The sequence below is a fragment of the Colletotrichum lupini genome, chromosome 4, assembly GCF_023278565.1.
Source record: "Colletotrichum lupini chromosome 4, complete sequence".
Classification (NCBI taxonomy): domain Eukaryota; kingdom Fungi; phylum Ascomycota; class Sordariomycetes; order Glomerellales; family Glomerellaceae; genus Colletotrichum; species Colletotrichum lupini.
In genome coordinates this window covers 5,855,206-5,871,130 of record NC_064677.1, presented here as the reverse complement: position 1 = coordinate 5,871,130, position 15,925 = coordinate 5,855,206, and the positions used below count along the sequence as shown (strand labels likewise).

General features: G+C 52.0%; 7 protein-coding genes across 7 annotated transcripts; 3 read left to right on the top strand and 4 right to left on the bottom strand.

Annotated features, from left to right (window-relative positions):
• Nucleotides 1-916: 916 nt before the first annotated feature.
• On the top strand, nucleotides 917-2,571 carry CLUP02_08853 (uncharacterized protein; the record flags this gene model as incomplete). The annotated part of the gene is made up of 6 exons (XM_049287834.1): nucleotides 917-1,338; nucleotides 1,402-1,752; nucleotides 1,809-1,971; nucleotides 2,045-2,352; nucleotides 2,426-2,506; nucleotides 2,559-2,571. The coding sequence occupies 6 exons, from the start codon at nucleotides 917-919 to the stop codon at nucleotides 2,569-2,571; spliced, it is 1,338 nt and encodes a 445-aa protein (XP_049144977.1).
• Nucleotides 2,572-3,295: 724 nt separating this feature from the next.
• CLUP02_08852 (uncharacterized protein) lies at nucleotides 3,296-4,180 on the bottom strand (the record flags this gene model as incomplete). Its single annotated transcript, XM_049287833.1, has 2 exons — nucleotides 3,296-3,862; nucleotides 3,998-4,180. 2 exons carry the CDS (start codon nucleotides 4,178-4,180, stop codon nucleotides 3,296-3,298), a joined length of 750 nt encoding a protein of 249 aa, XP_049144976.1.
• A 181-nt stretch (nucleotides 4,181-4,361) lies between these two features.
• Nucleotides 4,362-5,931, top strand: CLUP02_08851 (uncharacterized protein; the record flags this gene model as incomplete). Its single annotated transcript, XM_049287832.1, has 8 exons — nucleotides 4,362-4,495; nucleotides 4,566-4,708; nucleotides 4,805-5,098; nucleotides 5,187-5,311; nucleotides 5,381-5,466; nucleotides 5,535-5,675; nucleotides 5,745-5,775; nucleotides 5,842-5,931. The coding sequence occupies 8 exons, from the start codon at nucleotides 4,362-4,364 to the stop codon at nucleotides 5,929-5,931; spliced, it is 1,044 nt and encodes a 347-aa protein (XP_049144975.1).
• Nucleotides 5,932-6,452: 521 nt separating this feature from the next.
• On the bottom strand, nucleotides 6,453-8,530 carry CLUP02_08850 (uncharacterized protein; the record flags this gene model as incomplete). The annotated part of the gene is made up of 3 exons (XM_049287831.1): nucleotides 6,453-6,813; nucleotides 6,873-7,911; nucleotides 7,966-8,530. The coding sequence occupies 3 exons, from the start codon at nucleotides 8,528-8,530 to the stop codon at nucleotides 6,453-6,455; spliced, it is 1,965 nt and encodes a 654-aa protein (XP_049144974.1).
• A 204-nt stretch (nucleotides 8,531-8,734) lies between these two features.
• Nucleotides 8,735-9,083, bottom strand: CLUP02_08849 (uncharacterized protein; the record flags this gene model as incomplete). The annotated part of the gene is made up of 3 exons (XM_049287830.1): nucleotides 8,735-8,840; nucleotides 8,900-8,976; nucleotides 9,042-9,083. The coding sequence occupies 3 exons, from the start codon at nucleotides 9,081-9,083 to the stop codon at nucleotides 8,735-8,737; spliced, it is 225 nt and encodes a 74-aa protein (XP_049144973.1).
• Nucleotides 9,084-9,135: 52 nt separating this feature from the next.
• Nucleotides 9,136-10,009, top strand: CLUP02_08848 (WW domain binding protein 11; the record flags this gene model as incomplete). The annotated part of the gene is made up of 2 exons (XM_049287829.1): nucleotides 9,136-9,175; nucleotides 9,273-10,009. 2 exons carry the CDS (start codon nucleotides 9,136-9,138, stop codon nucleotides 10,007-10,009), a joined length of 777 nt encoding a protein of 258 aa, XP_049144972.1.
• Nucleotides 10,010-12,660: 2,651 nt separating this feature from the next.
• Nucleotides 12,661-15,777, bottom strand: CLUP02_08847 (uncharacterized protein; the record flags this gene model as incomplete). Its single annotated transcript, XM_049287828.1, has 16 exons — nucleotides 12,661-12,779; nucleotides 12,842-12,958; nucleotides 13,063-13,238; nucleotides 13,308-13,376; nucleotides 13,456-13,516; nucleotides 13,612-13,821; nucleotides 13,903-14,069; nucleotides 14,159-14,368; nucleotides 14,432-14,628; nucleotides 14,675-14,945; nucleotides 15,020-15,195; nucleotides 15,237-15,312; nucleotides 15,377-15,433; nucleotides 15,501-15,562; nucleotides 15,602-15,692; nucleotides 15,740-15,777. 16 exons carry the CDS (start codon nucleotides 15,775-15,777, stop codon nucleotides 12,661-12,663), a joined length of 2,097 nt encoding a protein of 698 aa, XP_049144971.1.
• Nucleotides 15,778-15,925: the final 148 nt, after the last annotated feature.

The window sequence follows — 15,925 nt, the reverse complement described above, 5'->3', positions numbered from 1 at the left end:
TCCTTCCCTCGTGAAACAGGAATGAGATACCACCAGCTCTGTCACCCTAGCCGTCGACTTTGCCGCCTGAAAACAGTTGTTGCATAAGTATGAAAATTTGAGAGCGCCCTGTTCAGTGTGGTCAAATGCATAGATTTACACTCGCAGCTTGTCCTTTTTTTGTCGCACATAATTCGCCGAGGTTTTCAGTGTAGGAGGCCTGGAGAAATGGCTTCTAACGAGATGTTCATGTAGATTACTAGGAGTCTGATGCAAAGCAGCCGTCACTGTACCAAACCTGCAAATAAAAAAAGTATTTACGCAGAGACATATCGGTCTTGCCCTAGCGTACATGTGGTTGCACTGTAAGATTCTCGGACATTGAAACGTAAGGTATTTTGAGATTGCAATTCTTCCGTGGAGATGGCCAGATGGCTGGAAAAAACGACCATTTGATTGAAAGCTCCAACTACGACCGGGCTGCTGTGAAGGTAAACTGTGGCTATGCTGCCTGAGTTGGCAATAAGGCGTATCTGTAGCTGGTAGGATGTGCTGCAAGGTGGCCTGCTTCTCACTGTCGTGCGAGTGGCGCAGCATCTCACGCGGCACTTGACAGGTTGGGAGTTCTTCGCCTTCTTAGGCGCTTAAGAGTCGGCCCAACCAAGATGAAGCATGGAAGCATGCAGGCCGACGTGGCTTTGCGAAACAATGACTGATATTGCGGTACGAAGCTACCAAGCAATAAAACCCGAAGGCGTGGTGATACTTATGGCGACCCTCTCCCCCTTGACGATATCTTCTTCCACATTACTCCAAACTGGCTCGTCATCGGAGGAGAATCGATCTAGAAAATACTATTGCACAATTTCTTAATCAACTCTGCATTGAGATCTATTTCAAGTGAGCCTGGGCTCGCGGAGGCTTGATCATCTCCGAAATGTCTTTCGGGTGGTCCGCTGGCGACATCGCCACAGCCCTGCAACTGGTCAACAAGGTCTGCATTGCTCTGAAAGACGCCGAAGGCTCCAAGGCCAACTATCAAGATGCCACAGCATTCCTCAGCACTTTGTCGACGACACTTCGGACACTGAAAGATATTCAGACCATATCACCGCATCCAGAGCTTCTACAGAATATGAGCAATCATGTTGCCCATTTGATGAAAGAGGTCGATGAGTTCCTTCAAACTCTACAGAATGATTACGGGGACTCTTTAGGCCCTCATCCAACGTCCGTTCGTTACATGGTGTTCCGCAAAATACAATACGCTGCATCAACTTCTAATAAGGTCCATGATCTACGCGCGAAGATCGGTCCTGAGTTATCGACACTGCAGATACAACTGATCCAGCACATGATGTGAGAATCAAACAATCCGAACCTTGAGCATGGCAGAACTTGGGGCTGATGGGTCAATTATAGACAGATTTATACCGAATTACCACGCGACATACAGCGTCAAACGGAACATGCTACCAAAACAGCATTGGAAGCCTGCAGTCGGAATCAAGAAAACGGAAGGATGCTAAACTTACTAGAGTCCCAAGGCGTCAAATTGGATGGCTTTTTCGAACAAAATGCAAAGATTCTGTTCATGTTCGAACAGTCACGGGGCCAGACACCTTTGCAACGGTCATCCTTATCAGCGAATACACAAACTACTGGAGAATCGGTAGTCGGAGAATGCAACAGTCTGGAAACGGCTCTTTCATCCATATCCCAAGATGTTCGGCAAATGGGTGGTTGTATTATTGGGATCTTGAAGGCTGTGGCGTATGAGACCCCACTATTTGTCTCGAGCTTGCTTTTCAGAAGCTAATAAAATTCAGGTGCCTCCTCTCGTTCGCGATGATGGTAGGATTTCGAGATATCATGGTTCCAATCTCCAACAGCTTCATTTTCGCTCGAATTTCAAGCGCAAGCTGCATAAAACTCATTGATGCTTTAGGGCGTGAGTTTACTCTATCTTACGATTGTGCGAAGTCCTGGGATGTAAGTAGACACCCCTATGATTTTACCACTGTTAAAGGGTGATATGGGAGCTCACAAAAGGTGTACAAACCAGATTTTCGAAAAGGCGATACAGGTGTGGTTCCGAGGCTGTCCCGGTATGGACCTCGTCCGGCAGGGGATGTACTGCGTCAGCGACGCAATGGCCCCGTCCATTCTCTTCGACAGGGAATCGTGGTCGCACCGTATCAAAGACGGCATCACCATCAAAATGTCTGCTATTGTGAAGACCTGTACGGAATGTGGCGGCAGAATGTCTCGCAGATGGGACGGCAAACAGGCCTTTTGGTACGTGTGCCCCTTCCAATTATCCCTGCGGGCCCGTTGCCAGACTCGAGGGGCTACCGAGCCCGAACTTCCAAAGTGAACCGTCACAAAAAAACCCGCAAGAGAGGCTCAAAACAAACCTCGGCTAACGCAAAGTGTTTTTGTATAGTTCGAATTGCAATAAGCCATACTTGACCATCGGAAGTCATCCCCTGGCACGGCCCGCTGAGGAGAGAAGGAGGCTTGATATGTCTAGCCGCGTTAGATCCCTTATATCACACTTTCAAGACGATCCATCGCAGAGACGACTATTGAAACACGTCGTTTACTTTAGAATTACCAGTGCAGGTAAACGTCAGGATCCATTGATTAATCGCAAAAATTTGGGAGATCAACTAGTATTCTGCCGGAACCCCCATGAAAGAGGCCATATCTTGATCTTGCAGAGAAGGGACCTTCTAGCTATGGCAAAAAGCGTTCGACCCGAGCAGATACGGCTTCTTCGTCATAGATAGCGCGAACTTACAACTCAACCGAATCACCGAACCCCACGGTACTAGTCAGACTTGAAGTCGAATAATTTGATCACTTTACGATGAGGTCTTCTGCAACGTTATCTTCAATGTGAGCGAAATCTTAATGGTTTCATTCCGAATTGTAGTGAGGATATCCTTGAAATCACGTATCTGGACAAACATAACATGGGTAAAAAATATATTTCAAATCATCGTCCCCGGCGTTGACTGTATTACGTTCTAAGTAAAGACTGTAGTCGTCTCCCATCATCAAGAGACATGCCATCATCAAATACGTTACAAAGGTGTCCAGCCTTATTAACAATCCTCCCCAAAATTAACTCCTGGTCATTAAGGAATGAAGTTAGAATAAAAACCTTGCCCTATGCCCCTTATTTTCTCCGATTCATCTTTTTTGCAGATCCCGGTTGTAAAAGCACAACAAAAGGGAAGGGGGATATGGTATACAAGGTACAAGGGATATTGTCGTTCCGTGACAAGACTTGATGCAAACTTCCATTTTTTTACATCAAGCCGACGGCGGCAACAAAGGCACCCAAAGCAGCGCCCGCAGCCAAGACGCCGCGGTTGGCATCGGCGGGGGCGGCAGCATTAGTCGACCCAGACCCGGAACCGCTCGTCGCCTGGGCGGCGAACGCGCCAGCGAAAGTCGTGAGCAGCGTGCTGCTGCCAGACACGGCCTGGGCGACGGTGGCGGGGCCGGTGGTGGCGACGCCGTTGACGGTGCGGGTGAGGGTAACGGTGTCGGTCTTGTAGGCCCAGCCGGGGCCCATACCACCCCAGGCGCCGCCGGGACCCCACCAGCCGTCGACGGGGCAGCCGGTGATGGTGACGGCGGCGGCGTCGCCCGTCTTGGAGCCCCACCAGCCGCCGCTGTAGGTGAAGGTGCTGGTGCTGGCGCACGAGGTGAAGGCGTTGCAGACGGAGGAGGAGACGGAGGTGTAGGTGGAGAGGGCGGCGGCGTCCGAGGTGCAGGCGGACTTTACGCAGTCGTTGAGCTGCGGGGCGTCGGTGCAGAAGGCGGCCGGGGTGGGGGTTGCCGTGGCGAAGTGGGATGAGAAGCAGGAGCTCTGGTAAAAGTGTGTTAGCAAAACGCATTCGGAGTATATAGAGTTCAAGAGAATTGAGACGGTAGGTTTGAGGGAGAAGTTGGGACCGAAGGGCTGGGATGAACGGGAGGAAAGCGTGAAAAAGCTTAGACTTACAGCGCATGATGCAACACCGTTACCGAATCCGCCGGGGCCGAATCCGCCGAATCCACCACCGTAGGCGAATCCACCCCAGCCGGCGCCGTTACCGGGTCCAAAGCCACCGTTTCCGGGTCCAATGGGGTTGGCGACAGCGGCGGCGCCCTGAGCCAAAGCAGCAGCAACGAAAGCAGCCTTCATTTTGGTTGATTTGATATGTGTTTTCTTGTTGTTGTGAAAAGTTCGATGAGAGAAAATTCCCTGCGCCTGCAGATAGATGTAAAATGCGTGTAAATGAGTTTGGCTGATGTTTTTATGTTGCGACGGAAGAAGGAAGATGAGATGCAATTCCGATGTGATGGTTCAAAACAACTTTCAAACAATGGACGAACTGAAGCTCCAACGACTTGTCTTTATATCCCATGGAAAACGACATGACCGCCTCTTCTCTCTCTGCATCGCTTTCCGCGCACGCCCTTACACACCCCCTTCGACTACCGTTGCCTTACTCCGCTAGTCTCACTCAAATGCCGTACGAAGTACTGTTGCTGAACACGGCAGGAGGGACATGGGGAGGAACAGACAGCTTCGGTCCCGAGCAGGCGCATGGCCGCATGGCAAAAAGAACGAAAAGCAATGACAGGGTCTTGGCGTGCATCTTCGTTTCCTCTCTCCTCTACTGGGGCAGCGGAGGCGAGGAGGAGCCGCCTTGGTCCCACGGACACCGCGGTTTGTGACTCTAGCTCTTTGAACCTCCGCAGATCCTACCGGATGCCTAGGCTACACTGCTGGTTCCTCTCACGCGCATCACACCTCCTCCCCCAGAGCCGTGTATCCCCCTCCATCCCACAACTCTGGTCTGCTTACCTTACCTCACATCCCAACAGCCTCAGCTCGCGCGCATATCTTCTCGCCCTGTCCGACCCTTGATCAAAGCCCCCAACCGCGCGGCCCTGCATGGCAGGATCCCCCCCCGGACGGTGTCACCAGGAAAAAGAAGGAACATGAGCGTCGCGAATGTGTGGATGTTTGCCCTCACGGACACACAGAGCCTCTCACCCACAAAAAGTCAGACTTTAGCTGCTGCAGTCGGACAAAACGCTAGTGGCTCGTCGGCAAGTATGCTTAGCTATTAGCTCCAACGGGGGGTCTCTCGCGCGTCGCTGAGAGAGGGCGAATGTGTGATGTGACACAACATGGAAAAAAGAATGCTCATCCGGGATGGGGTTTGGGGAACACCGGTCCACCACCGCTAGTGTTCGGTTCGGCGATCCGTCATGTAAGTCCAAGCCAATCAACACCAACCTCCGTTTCGACCGCATTGCGCTCTCGGTCCCCCGGGTAATTCCATCATACCTGGGGAATAAGGTACTTTTTTAGTACTGGGTGAGGTGAGGAAAGACCAAAACGGTGGAGAAGGGAAATCCGTCTCTATGCTTGGTTTCTCTGAAGCGCATGTACTTTCCTGCGAGGAAGCGTCAGCCCACGTTTCCCACCCCATTCGGGGTTTTGGCAGAAACATCAAAACAGAAAAAGGGCTGACGTATGCCCCTAGGGCTTTTATTCTTTCGTCCGAATGGGTTGCCTTCCTGCTTCCTGCTGCCAACGGATCCAGCTCGTCGGGAACAGCGCATTGCACTGCACTGCACCTTCAAGTCGGGACGAGGACGAGAGAAGAAACGAAACAGAAAACGGCGTCAGCGAAAAAAGGAATGGATGATGACCGTCTTTGCGCCGGAAAGGGAACGTGACCACCGAGAACTAGGCCGAAGCGCGTTCATCGCATTTGTTTCAGAGTATGTGCTTATCCTGCTCGCTCGATGCCGGCTGATCGACACAACCATCACCACCACTAAAAACAGACCGCCCGCCGTCAGGCTTTGGCAGCCCCGATCGTTGGCTTAGCTGCCGTCGTGCCGAGAGGCGAGGCTGGTCATATCTGCTTCAACTAAGGCAGGTACTCTCACGGGGCTTCGCGCAAGCCTCAAAAGATGACGCGGACAGGTTGGCACCCGCTGTCGGTGAGTAAGCTGGGGAAGCTGACCGGAAGTGAGAGGAAGAAAAGTATCAATTGTTTCTGTGCGTGTCTATTCATCTCTAGTCCCACGTGTGTGTCGGATGTTCGGCCGTCTGCAACGCCGTCTCATCCCCTAGAATTAATCCCAACCCGAAAAAAGAAGACCCTGCTTGCTTAATGCTGTGTTAGCAGGCCTGTCCACCTGAACCTGTCCATCTGCAAACTCCAACGCAAAAAGAAATGCCCGAAATCTCATCTCAAACATGCCATTGCTGCAGGGCAGTCCAGTCCCAAACTCATACAAGTAGTCCCTCGCCTTTCTCGAACACCGCCTTATTGGCTCAATGACGTCCGTCTCATCATCATCGTAAATCGAATATTTGGACTCCAGATTCAGAGGAAGCCTCTCCGAAATGTTGTCCGACTCAACTGCGTCCAATTCCACACAGGTCTGCGCTACAGCATCGTGCCAAAGGTGTCCTCCTCCTCCTTGAAGGGGATAGGTTTGCGCGGACTTGCGTCGTCGGTAGTCTTCCGGTGTCGGAATGTGAAGCCGACGAAGAGGCTCTTGCCCATCTCGTCATCACGGTCCGCCATAGTCTCGAGGGCCTGCTGCTTGTCATGCACCTCCTTGTACTTGGCCATGTCCGCCTCATTACTAAAGTCATCGAAGTAACCGGCGTCCGTCTCTGAATCGAGCTCAGGCACGAATGGAGCCTTGGTGGTTCGCAGGGTGTCCCAGTCAACCTCGGCGAAGTAGTGGTGAGAGTTAATCTCCTTGGAGTTGGAAAAGCGCTTAGACCGAGAGTTGATGCAGCTAAAGCGTGGTGTCAGATGATGTCACAAAGCATGTCAACCGTGACAGGGCCCACTTACGTCGTAATGAAATTCCAAGTGCGGTTGCTGAGGAAGTAGTTAGGATCCTCCCAAACGGGCCGCTTGAGCACCTCGCGCCAGTGCTTCAAGTTCCTCCAAGTCTCGTCGGGTGTGGAGCCCGCAAAGGGAGGGAATCCGGTCAGAGCCTCGAACAGCATGCAGCCCAAACTCCAGTAATCCACCGTGTAGTCATACTCGTCTCCTCGAAGAACTTCAGGCGCCATGTAGTCGGGTGAGCCAACGATGGACTTGGCGTAGTTCATATCCTTTGCGCGCATTGTCTGGTACCCCTCCCTTCGCTCAGCTACTGTTCGCTTATCCATGGGCTTTCCGAAAGGTACTGAAGTCTCGGATGCCTTTTCGAGACGGACTCTCATAGATTCGATCTTGGCCGGCGCAAGCATACCAGCAGCTAGTCCAAAGTCCGTGAGCTTGACGTGTCCGGTAGAATCGACCAAGAAGTTCTCCGGCTTCAAGTCTCGATGAATGTAACCAAGCTGGTGAAGAGCATCCACGGAGCAGAACATCTCGGCGATGTAGAAACGAGCATGACGGTTGCTCAGAACGCCCGTGTTGTTGAGCAGCGTGCGGAAATCTCCTCCCGGCACATACTCCATGGCAAGATAGATACTCTTGTCATCCTGGAATGAGTAAAGAAGTCGGACAAGCCATTCACTCTTGGCAGTGGTCAGGATGTCACGCTCTGTCAGCACGTGGCGAACTTCGTCAAGCTTGAACAGCAACTTCTTGCTCATGACCTTCAGCGCGCAGACTTCCCGAGTATCCTTCTTCTGCGCCAGGAAGACCTGACCGTAGCCTCCTTGTCCGACCTGGGTGAGGATCTGGAAGTCACCCTGGCGAAGTCTCACTCGTCTCTTTCTGAGGTTTGCACGCTCTCGTCCCTTGTACTTTGACCACATCTGATTGTAAGTCGCCTCATCGGTCTCTGGGGGAGGCGGGATCTCCGATTGGAAGTTGTTCAGGCGGTTCTGTCTGGAGCCGACATACGTAAGAAGGTCAAAGTAGTAATCGAGAAAGTCTGCTTTCAGTCAGTCTTGCTTACGCCGTGTCTAACAGAGTTCAATCAACATACAGAGCTGTGTCACGTTGACGAGTCTTCGCACGTTAGGGCGCTGCAGGATCTCCAGCTCTTCGGGCGTGAGTGCTCTCTGGGTGTTGAACTTGTTCCTAGGAGTCACGGCCTTCTCCTTGGGCTGGTATAGCTCGTGACGGGAGATGGCAGCATGGCTCTGTTGGTAGGGAGAGTCGTTGCCTCCCAAGCGCGAGACGGGAGGAGTGTTTTCCTGTCCATGGGATTTCTTCAAGGGGCTGCCTGCTGAAGTCGCTCCCTTGTGCAAGACGCTGTCCTCGACATTGGGACTGTATTCGTTGCCTCTTCCCGAAGACTGCGGGGTGGTGATCACACTCAGCGGGCGATCGAGTCTGGGTCTTTCCAGAACAGGTGTGCTCAACTTGAGCGCATTGTCGAAGGACTCGGGCAATTCGTGGGCGCCAGGGGGGTTCGTTCTCTTGCTGGGGCTGCCTTGGGGGGTGCTGGCTGGGTTGATGAAGCTGTTTCTCGTAGGCGTCTCGGGTCGCGATGCTGCATTGTTGTCCCTGGTTCCTCCAGGAAACAAATTGGCCATGAAGCCCGACATTGTTGATGATGTTGTGAAGCAAACAGATTCGGGAGGTGGATTGAGAGAGGATGCGAGCGGGGGGCGAAACTTAGCGACCAAAGGTATCAACCAATGTGCTTGGAGGGGTAATCGAGAAAGATGTTTGGGGGAGGAGGATCGAAAAGCACTGCAAGGTACGAATAGAGTTGCGTGCTCGAGATAAAGCGTAACCAACGCGGGTTATTATGTTGTTATCTTCTCCGCCGTGGGGTTGACTTGGGTAGGAATCCAGGCGTGCCAGGGCGATGGATGGAGACAGACTGCCCAAGATCTACCCGACCTACGGAGGCTGACCACTGCACAGTCGATCGCTGGTGGGCACTTGCGTATTAGGGGGAACAAGGGAACAAAGCGACAGTGTTATTGGGTGCTGCGGGGCACCAAGTCAACAATGTTGCAGGGGCAACAATCATGCCCCTGTCCAGCTGAAAGCTGCACGTGATGCGATAAGCGCTATCGATAGTGACATATCGTCTTATCGCTATCAGACTAATCGATCTTCCAAGGTCGGCTTCGAAGCTTCTTGTGACATCGCCAGTTAGACTTCTTCAATAAACCCCATCACGTCCATACTCACACCCAAAATGCCAAAAGAAAAGAATTATAACCCAGTCAACGCTCAGCGTAAAGCTGACAAAGCGAAAGCAATCAAGAAGGGTAATCCCCCCAAACAGCAACACATGAACCAGTAAAGTCGTCACTAACCAAGCTCCTCTTCCAGGCAAGGCGGAGGTACAAGGCCGCCGCAATGAGAAGCTCGCACGCCGCAACCCCGAAAGACTCCAGAAACAGATAGACGACCTCAAGGGAATCACAACAAACGGAGGCAAGCTATCGCGCCACGAAGAACAGGTCCTCGAAGGCCTCGAGAAGGAGCTACGAGCAGTAAACAAGGCGCGCGAAGCGCTCGGCGACAAAGCACCCACCTTTAGCCGCGGAGGAGGAGGATACAACCGCGATGGCGATTCTTCCGGCGGAGTCCTCGGAAAGCGGAGACGTGACAATGACGAGTTGACGAGCGACGAGGATGTCCCCGACGACGTGAAGCGGATCCCCATGCCCCGCGACACACCGCCACCGATCCCGAAAGAACTGATGGATAAGTGGTACGCAAAGAGACGTGCCAGAAGGCAGGCAGAGCAGGCGGAGAGGGAACCGCCAGAAGAGAGGGAGAAGAAGGAGAAGGAGGCCAAGGCCCCCGCGCCGGAGCCGAAGACTGTATACGAGGCGAAGCCGATGGTTCGGAATTTGACAAAGGAAGCCGTCACCGCTTTTGTGCCGACACACGTCAAGATGAAGCTGGACAAGGGCAAGGGCCAAGGTGGTCTGATGGAACCTGAAGAGGCGGATCGACTGGAGCAGGAGGGCTACCTGCAGACAACTGCGTCACTGGGGGATTCAGAGAAAACGAGACCCCACCAGGTTATGGTGGAGGAGGTGGAGGATGAAGACGTCTGAGTGGGCCGTATGGTTCAAAGAGTCAACGACAACCAAGCTTTGATAAAGGCCACGGATCCGACAAGTCAGGAATTGTTGCCCTCAGCTGCTATACGGTACACAAAGCATCAAGTACAATTGCGCGCCAGCTGTCTATCCGAACGCACTCAGCCCCAAGGGTGTACAGTTACAGGGCGGACGGCGAGGATATCGCGAACCTGCGAGTCGCCAGGCTACACGTTTCTCGGATTGGCGATGGGTAGTGAAAGCGTCACCCACTTCCACAGCACCAAACTGTTCCGCTGTGGCTCTGATGGCAAAGTACAACAGACACTTGTTACCGCGCAACCGGACTCTGCAGCCGGTGAACCAGAGTAGCATCTCTGCGATGACGTCGGACTGAGTCTGCTGAGATACATAATTCTACCGAAGCAATAGGGCAGACTGTCAACTGGCTATAATTGCCTCTATCCGAGGCCACTGTTTGTGTCTTCTTAGCGAGCAGCAGCAGCATCTATGTAAAACAAAATGTTCTCCGCCATCTCCAGTGTCCAACAGGAATCAAACAGATGTACCCTGCTTTTGTGACATTACAGATCCGCAGCCCAGGCCTGTTTCCTTTTGGAAGACAACATCCCTATTGTCAGCATCGCTAGTCACCGACACCACTAGTTATCGCCATACTAGAACTTCCTCCCCACTCCTTTGGCCCGTCATTCAACATGGTCGCCGAAGTGTCTCACGACTCCATGGGCACCATAGCTATCTTCTCAAAGGAGAAAAGAGTATGCCCGGACAAGCACGACCTGAACCTCTGACTTCCCCACTGATGGTATTAAAAGAGCCTTTTTCGCCCATGGACATGCAAACCCCCCCCCCCTCCCCGACGAGCAGTCCATAGCGGGGGTATATAAATCCCCCCCTCCCCCTTAAAGTTGACAATCTCTTCACTCCTCCCATAAGCAAATGCTGTTGCTTGTAATCTCCCAACTCCCCAGAGTAGAAGTTCGTCCCTCCATCTCCTATACCCCATTTCGCAATTTCCAACTCGGCCGGTCACCGCTCCCTGACTCTACTGTTCTTCAGATGATACACAAGTTGCAGGCCCTAAATCAGCGTCGTGGTTAGTCGGCGAAAGAACGATAAGCCCCAGGGCAGAGGAGCAATCGGTGCGTGAACTTCTACCCTCTCCAAGACTTTCTTGGGGGGGGGGGGGGGGGGGGGGGGGGAAAAAAAAAAAAAAAATTCCCCCGGAAAAAAAAAAAAAAACACCCCAAAAAAATTTTTTTTTTTTTTTTAGCACTCTTCCAATCACCCTCCCCCGTGGGGGGGGGGGGGGGGAGGGAGGGGGGGGGGGGGGTAAACTAAGAAGAAAAGTCTCCCTGAAGAGACAAAATGAAGCGCTTCACCAAAATCTTTTCTGTCTTTCTGAAAGCCTCTCATGAACATCCCTCCGAGTGGTCGTTGAAGTAAAGGGTCAAACATCTGAACAATGGCCTCCAGGCTCTGGCTCCTGGAAGGTGAGGACGAGAGGGGAGCAAGTTAGAGAGATAGGGCAGCCTGCCTACCTTACCAAAAAAAGGGGTTATCAAAATCTATTTGGCCAAAGAACAGCAATAAAATCCACTACTTTCCTCCAACTCGGAAAAAGCGAAGGAGAGGTGTGCTTTCTCACAGGAAAACGTATACCCTCCCACCAAAAAGTCCCCATCTCGTGAAAGACCGTCGTATCTCGTTCCCGTCTGGCCTTGCGTTGCTGAAAATTCCGTTACATCGCATTATTTACACCAAGCATCGTTACCTTGACCAAATATCACAAAAAGAAAGGAAGCGCAAAAAAAAAAATGCCGACCTAGGCTATCCCTATACGAAGAGACAAGGGCTTCCAACCGTCCACTCAGCCGCAGCAAGAAAAAGAAAAAGACTCAAATTTGCCGCGGATCTGAGAAAAAAGCTTAAAATCTCAAGTCTTTGCAGGGACTACGGGCGTCGGACTTTGACATGGCGAAAACGACCGAGAAACGGTGGGGCTCTATCCATCGCTATCGGGCGAAGCCTGCCTGTTGCCCCTTTCCTGCAACCAACTGATGCCCGTGTACTTGAAACCAGTCAGCATGTAACAGTACAGCGCATTCGCAAGTTATTCTGTTTGTGTAACCGGGATGTTACGTCTGCAACTGATGCTATTCAGACCACAAACCACACAGAAGCGGTGGGCAGCAGCCCGGGTCATAGGTCCGTCGGTCCGTCTGTGAAAAACTGGACATATCTCAAGGTTTGAGACATGAAGCCAAAACCTGAAAGCTTTCCAAACACGATCTGGTATGCCTAGTGTAGTCAACAGAGCTAACTACCAAGGCTGGAAAGCAGGAAGCTTTGCCCCGCCATCAACCAAACGGTATCTTTGAGATGTGGAAATAGATCACAGCTCCTTGAGTCCAATAGCCAACAACGCACATGGTTCAGAGACGGCATCCACATGCTCTGCCACGTGTAAAGCAGGAATAACATCTCGAGACCTTCATCGCCCAATTATCGCTTCTCCCATGGGGTATACACCCCCCTGTATCGATTTCCCAAAGCTGATTGGTTGCGGTTCTTGCCATTTTATGTTCCGTCATACTTTAGTTGGTTCTCGGCATAAGCTGTCCAACACTTCTTCCACACCAACATCACCGCGGATGTAGCCGTAGAGGCTCCGTGCAGTCAAGGGTCAAAAGAAGTCCATTGAATATCAATCGATCAGCTTTCGGTCGGGAGGCCAAGTCGGTATCCCGGGAAGCCCCAACAACTGCAGTCGTACGAAGGAATCAGCAGGCTAAGGAGCGCCTGCGGGATTGCATCTGAAGAGACCCCTGGGCAGATACATGTGAGCGGCTGGCCTCGGAGCGGAGCTTCCGCCGTGGCAAGTAGGATTCGAAGAGTCTCCTGAATCTCGAGCAATGTCCCCTCCTGGATATGCATGCGACTCTGCGCGCGGCAAGTGAGCAGAAGTCAGTTCACCCATGCAGTAGCATATCAAGGCCCTGGTAGATACATTCAATGGGCATCTGTAGTCGCCTTAAGAAGTAGACTTTCCAATTTGATCGGCCGCGGAGAGGCGGAGGTGGTTCCCTTGGTACTTCTAGTGCCATTCATCGTGAACTTCGCCGTGTCGCCCTCGACAACTGACGTAATCTGTGACGTCCAGCAGAGCCTCTCTGGCTTGGTATTTGAATGCTTGTAGGTGTTGCAGTTCGCAGTTGAAGAGCTAGAAAACTTTCCCAACAGTCGCTAAGGTATAATTCGAGGCAAAGTGCTGAAGCGAGTGGAACAGAACGGTGAGACATAGCTGCCATCTTGGGATCCAGCGATTTGCGACCTAAGACAAGTCGATAATTCGCCGATGCTGCCTTTTGTCATCCGTGGCGTTTAGCTTTCGTCTTCGGCAGTTGTTAGATGCTCGCTCAGCTCGAAAGCTGCATGACGGCGCGTAAACGGTAAAGGGGGTGTTGTCAATTTGCCTTGCGAACTTGCTTTTCCCTTTTGCTATCCGGGCCCGATTGCTTCAATCGTTAGAAACTCCGATAGACCATGCCAAGCGGGGGTCAATAAGAATGTGAGATGGGAAGATTCTGGTGTACGCGTATATTTCCGAGTCTCTGTTGCATGATCCTCATGTGTGACGTCCAGCACCAGGGCTGATGCTGCAGCCAGTGGAGCTTCGGAAGTCGGCTGTGTGCTAAGTGTCAAATGATGGTATACCTTTGCATGTGTTCGTTGAGAAAATGACCTGATACAGATTGGTGGAGTGACAGTGGTGTTTTCGCGACAATGCATTACTCCGATGGTTACTTTCTAGACATGAGCCACTCCACCTAACCCATGGTTGGGATGACACATTTAGGACCATGTCGGATGCCCATAACTCTGACCTTTAGCATTAGCTCGGGGAGTAGGATCGCATTTGCTTCGGATATATCGTAGTGCTTTGAAGGTATTATGAAAAGTGAGGAAAATTTCGGGCCGTAGAGAACAATTGTGCTCCTTATCCTCGATGCGGAGTATAATGTAGCTGTTATTGATTTTCTTTGGAAAGATGCTAATGTGTAGGATATAGCACGCAGTGAGCCAATTCCAGAAAACGAATCTCCCATATAAAAACACAATAGGTAAGGATTGTTGTGGTACCCGGGAAGCGGTGCATAGAGGTTGGTGTCAATCAGGTCGATGGCGATGGTGTAAGGTGGGGAATTATCCATGGAAACCAAGCGTGAGGCGCTTCGATGCTGAGTAGGGTAGCAGGCAAGGGACCTAGGGTAGGAGAAGTGGCATCGAGATCGTCGTGGCTTGTAGTTGGATCGTTGGTTCGATAGCGGGGATGTTTCCAATTTGGGCTGTCTGGTGCAGCGCTGAATTGTTCGGTGCCGTAGGGTCGGTTCGTTCGTAGTCAAAGATACCTACAAGACATGATTAGTTATCTGACCATAGGATCTTGGCGTAGTTGGATCAAACACTGGTGACTGCCAAGGGTCATCAATGAAGAGGACGAGGATGTCTGCGAGGCATCGTGGATTGGTTCTTGAGGCAAAACGGAAAGGGGCCGGCCGAGATGTGGAGATGGAGGATGAGATGCAGGCTATGGTAACATTTTGGCGTAGCTACTGGATTAGTTGACAGAACATCTGGTCCGGGTGTTTTGTGGACAAGGGTGATCAAGACGGAATCTTGGTCCAGGATCGTCGAGTAGTGTCCAAGGCAAGCCGCACCACGTCTCGATGCCTGCGCGTCGCACTGGCGTTGATTGGCTGAGCGCCAATGGCCGATAGAGGGGGAAGATCGTTTCTGGTTGGTAAGCGCGAGAAGATGGGCAAGTGGTTGGCATGGAGGGGTGACTGGCGAGAGGTTCTGCTGGGAGCAAAAGTGTGCGTGTCTTGGGAGACTGCAAGCCGCGATGGCGATGCCGATGGGATGGGGTCTGGGGAAAGAGATGGAGATGGCGATGATGGATGGGCATTACCGGGAACCGCAAAGGCACTGTGGCACGATTACATGTGATGAAGATGGAGAATTGATTGGAGGGAGTTGGAACCGATTGGCTGTGGACTTTTCTTCTCCTTGGCTGCCTCAAGGTACGTTACGGTAAGGCAAGGCAAGGTGAGGTAGAATGCGACGGAAAGCTGAATAGAAGGGGAGGGGTAGGAACGGATACGTCGGTGAGGTGAGGGCTGCATCTCATTATGGCGCCTCGAGGATCCTACCTACCTACCTTGGGGTAAATGCAAGTGAGAAGCCACGCTGAGCACACCGTGATAAGCGGTCCACGCAGGCGCAGACGTACGTTACTGACAGACGCACGTTGGAGCCGGATGTTATGCACCTCCCGGTCTGGTACCTATTGGAGCGAACTGGACCTTCACACGCCTTCCATTAGCAGCCAAGAATAGGTAGACCAAGATGATCCTTCTACAAGTATCCACCGCCCATAGGTAATTAGCAGGTGCGGCCAATGGAAGAAAAAGGACAATGGAACTTGGTCAACCGAGGCCGGGCATCTTTGGGATGGCGACGCAAGTCGTTTCCAGGTTCTTTGCACTATCAAGGGTTAGTAGATCTCGGCTCAGGCCATCTTACGTGCCAAGATCTGGCTATGGTGAGGGAAAGACCCGCCACGATGACTTTGAGGTTGGGTGGGAGGAAGTGTGGCAAAGATGCGACGGTGAGGCTTGACACATGCTGTGACTGTGGGGAAGCAGAGCCCAGTTTGTCTACCCAGAAAGGGCAAGGTAACTGAAGTCAAAGCATGACATGCCTTAGCGTTCCAGGATTATAAAGCGCCGGTGCGTCTAAAACTTATCGGAGGCATCAAGTGCTATACGTAGTACCTTACAGCAAGTTGAAAGAGCGAAGATCAGGTGGAAACTGAGGCATAACTACATAAGAAAAGGGGGGGGGGGG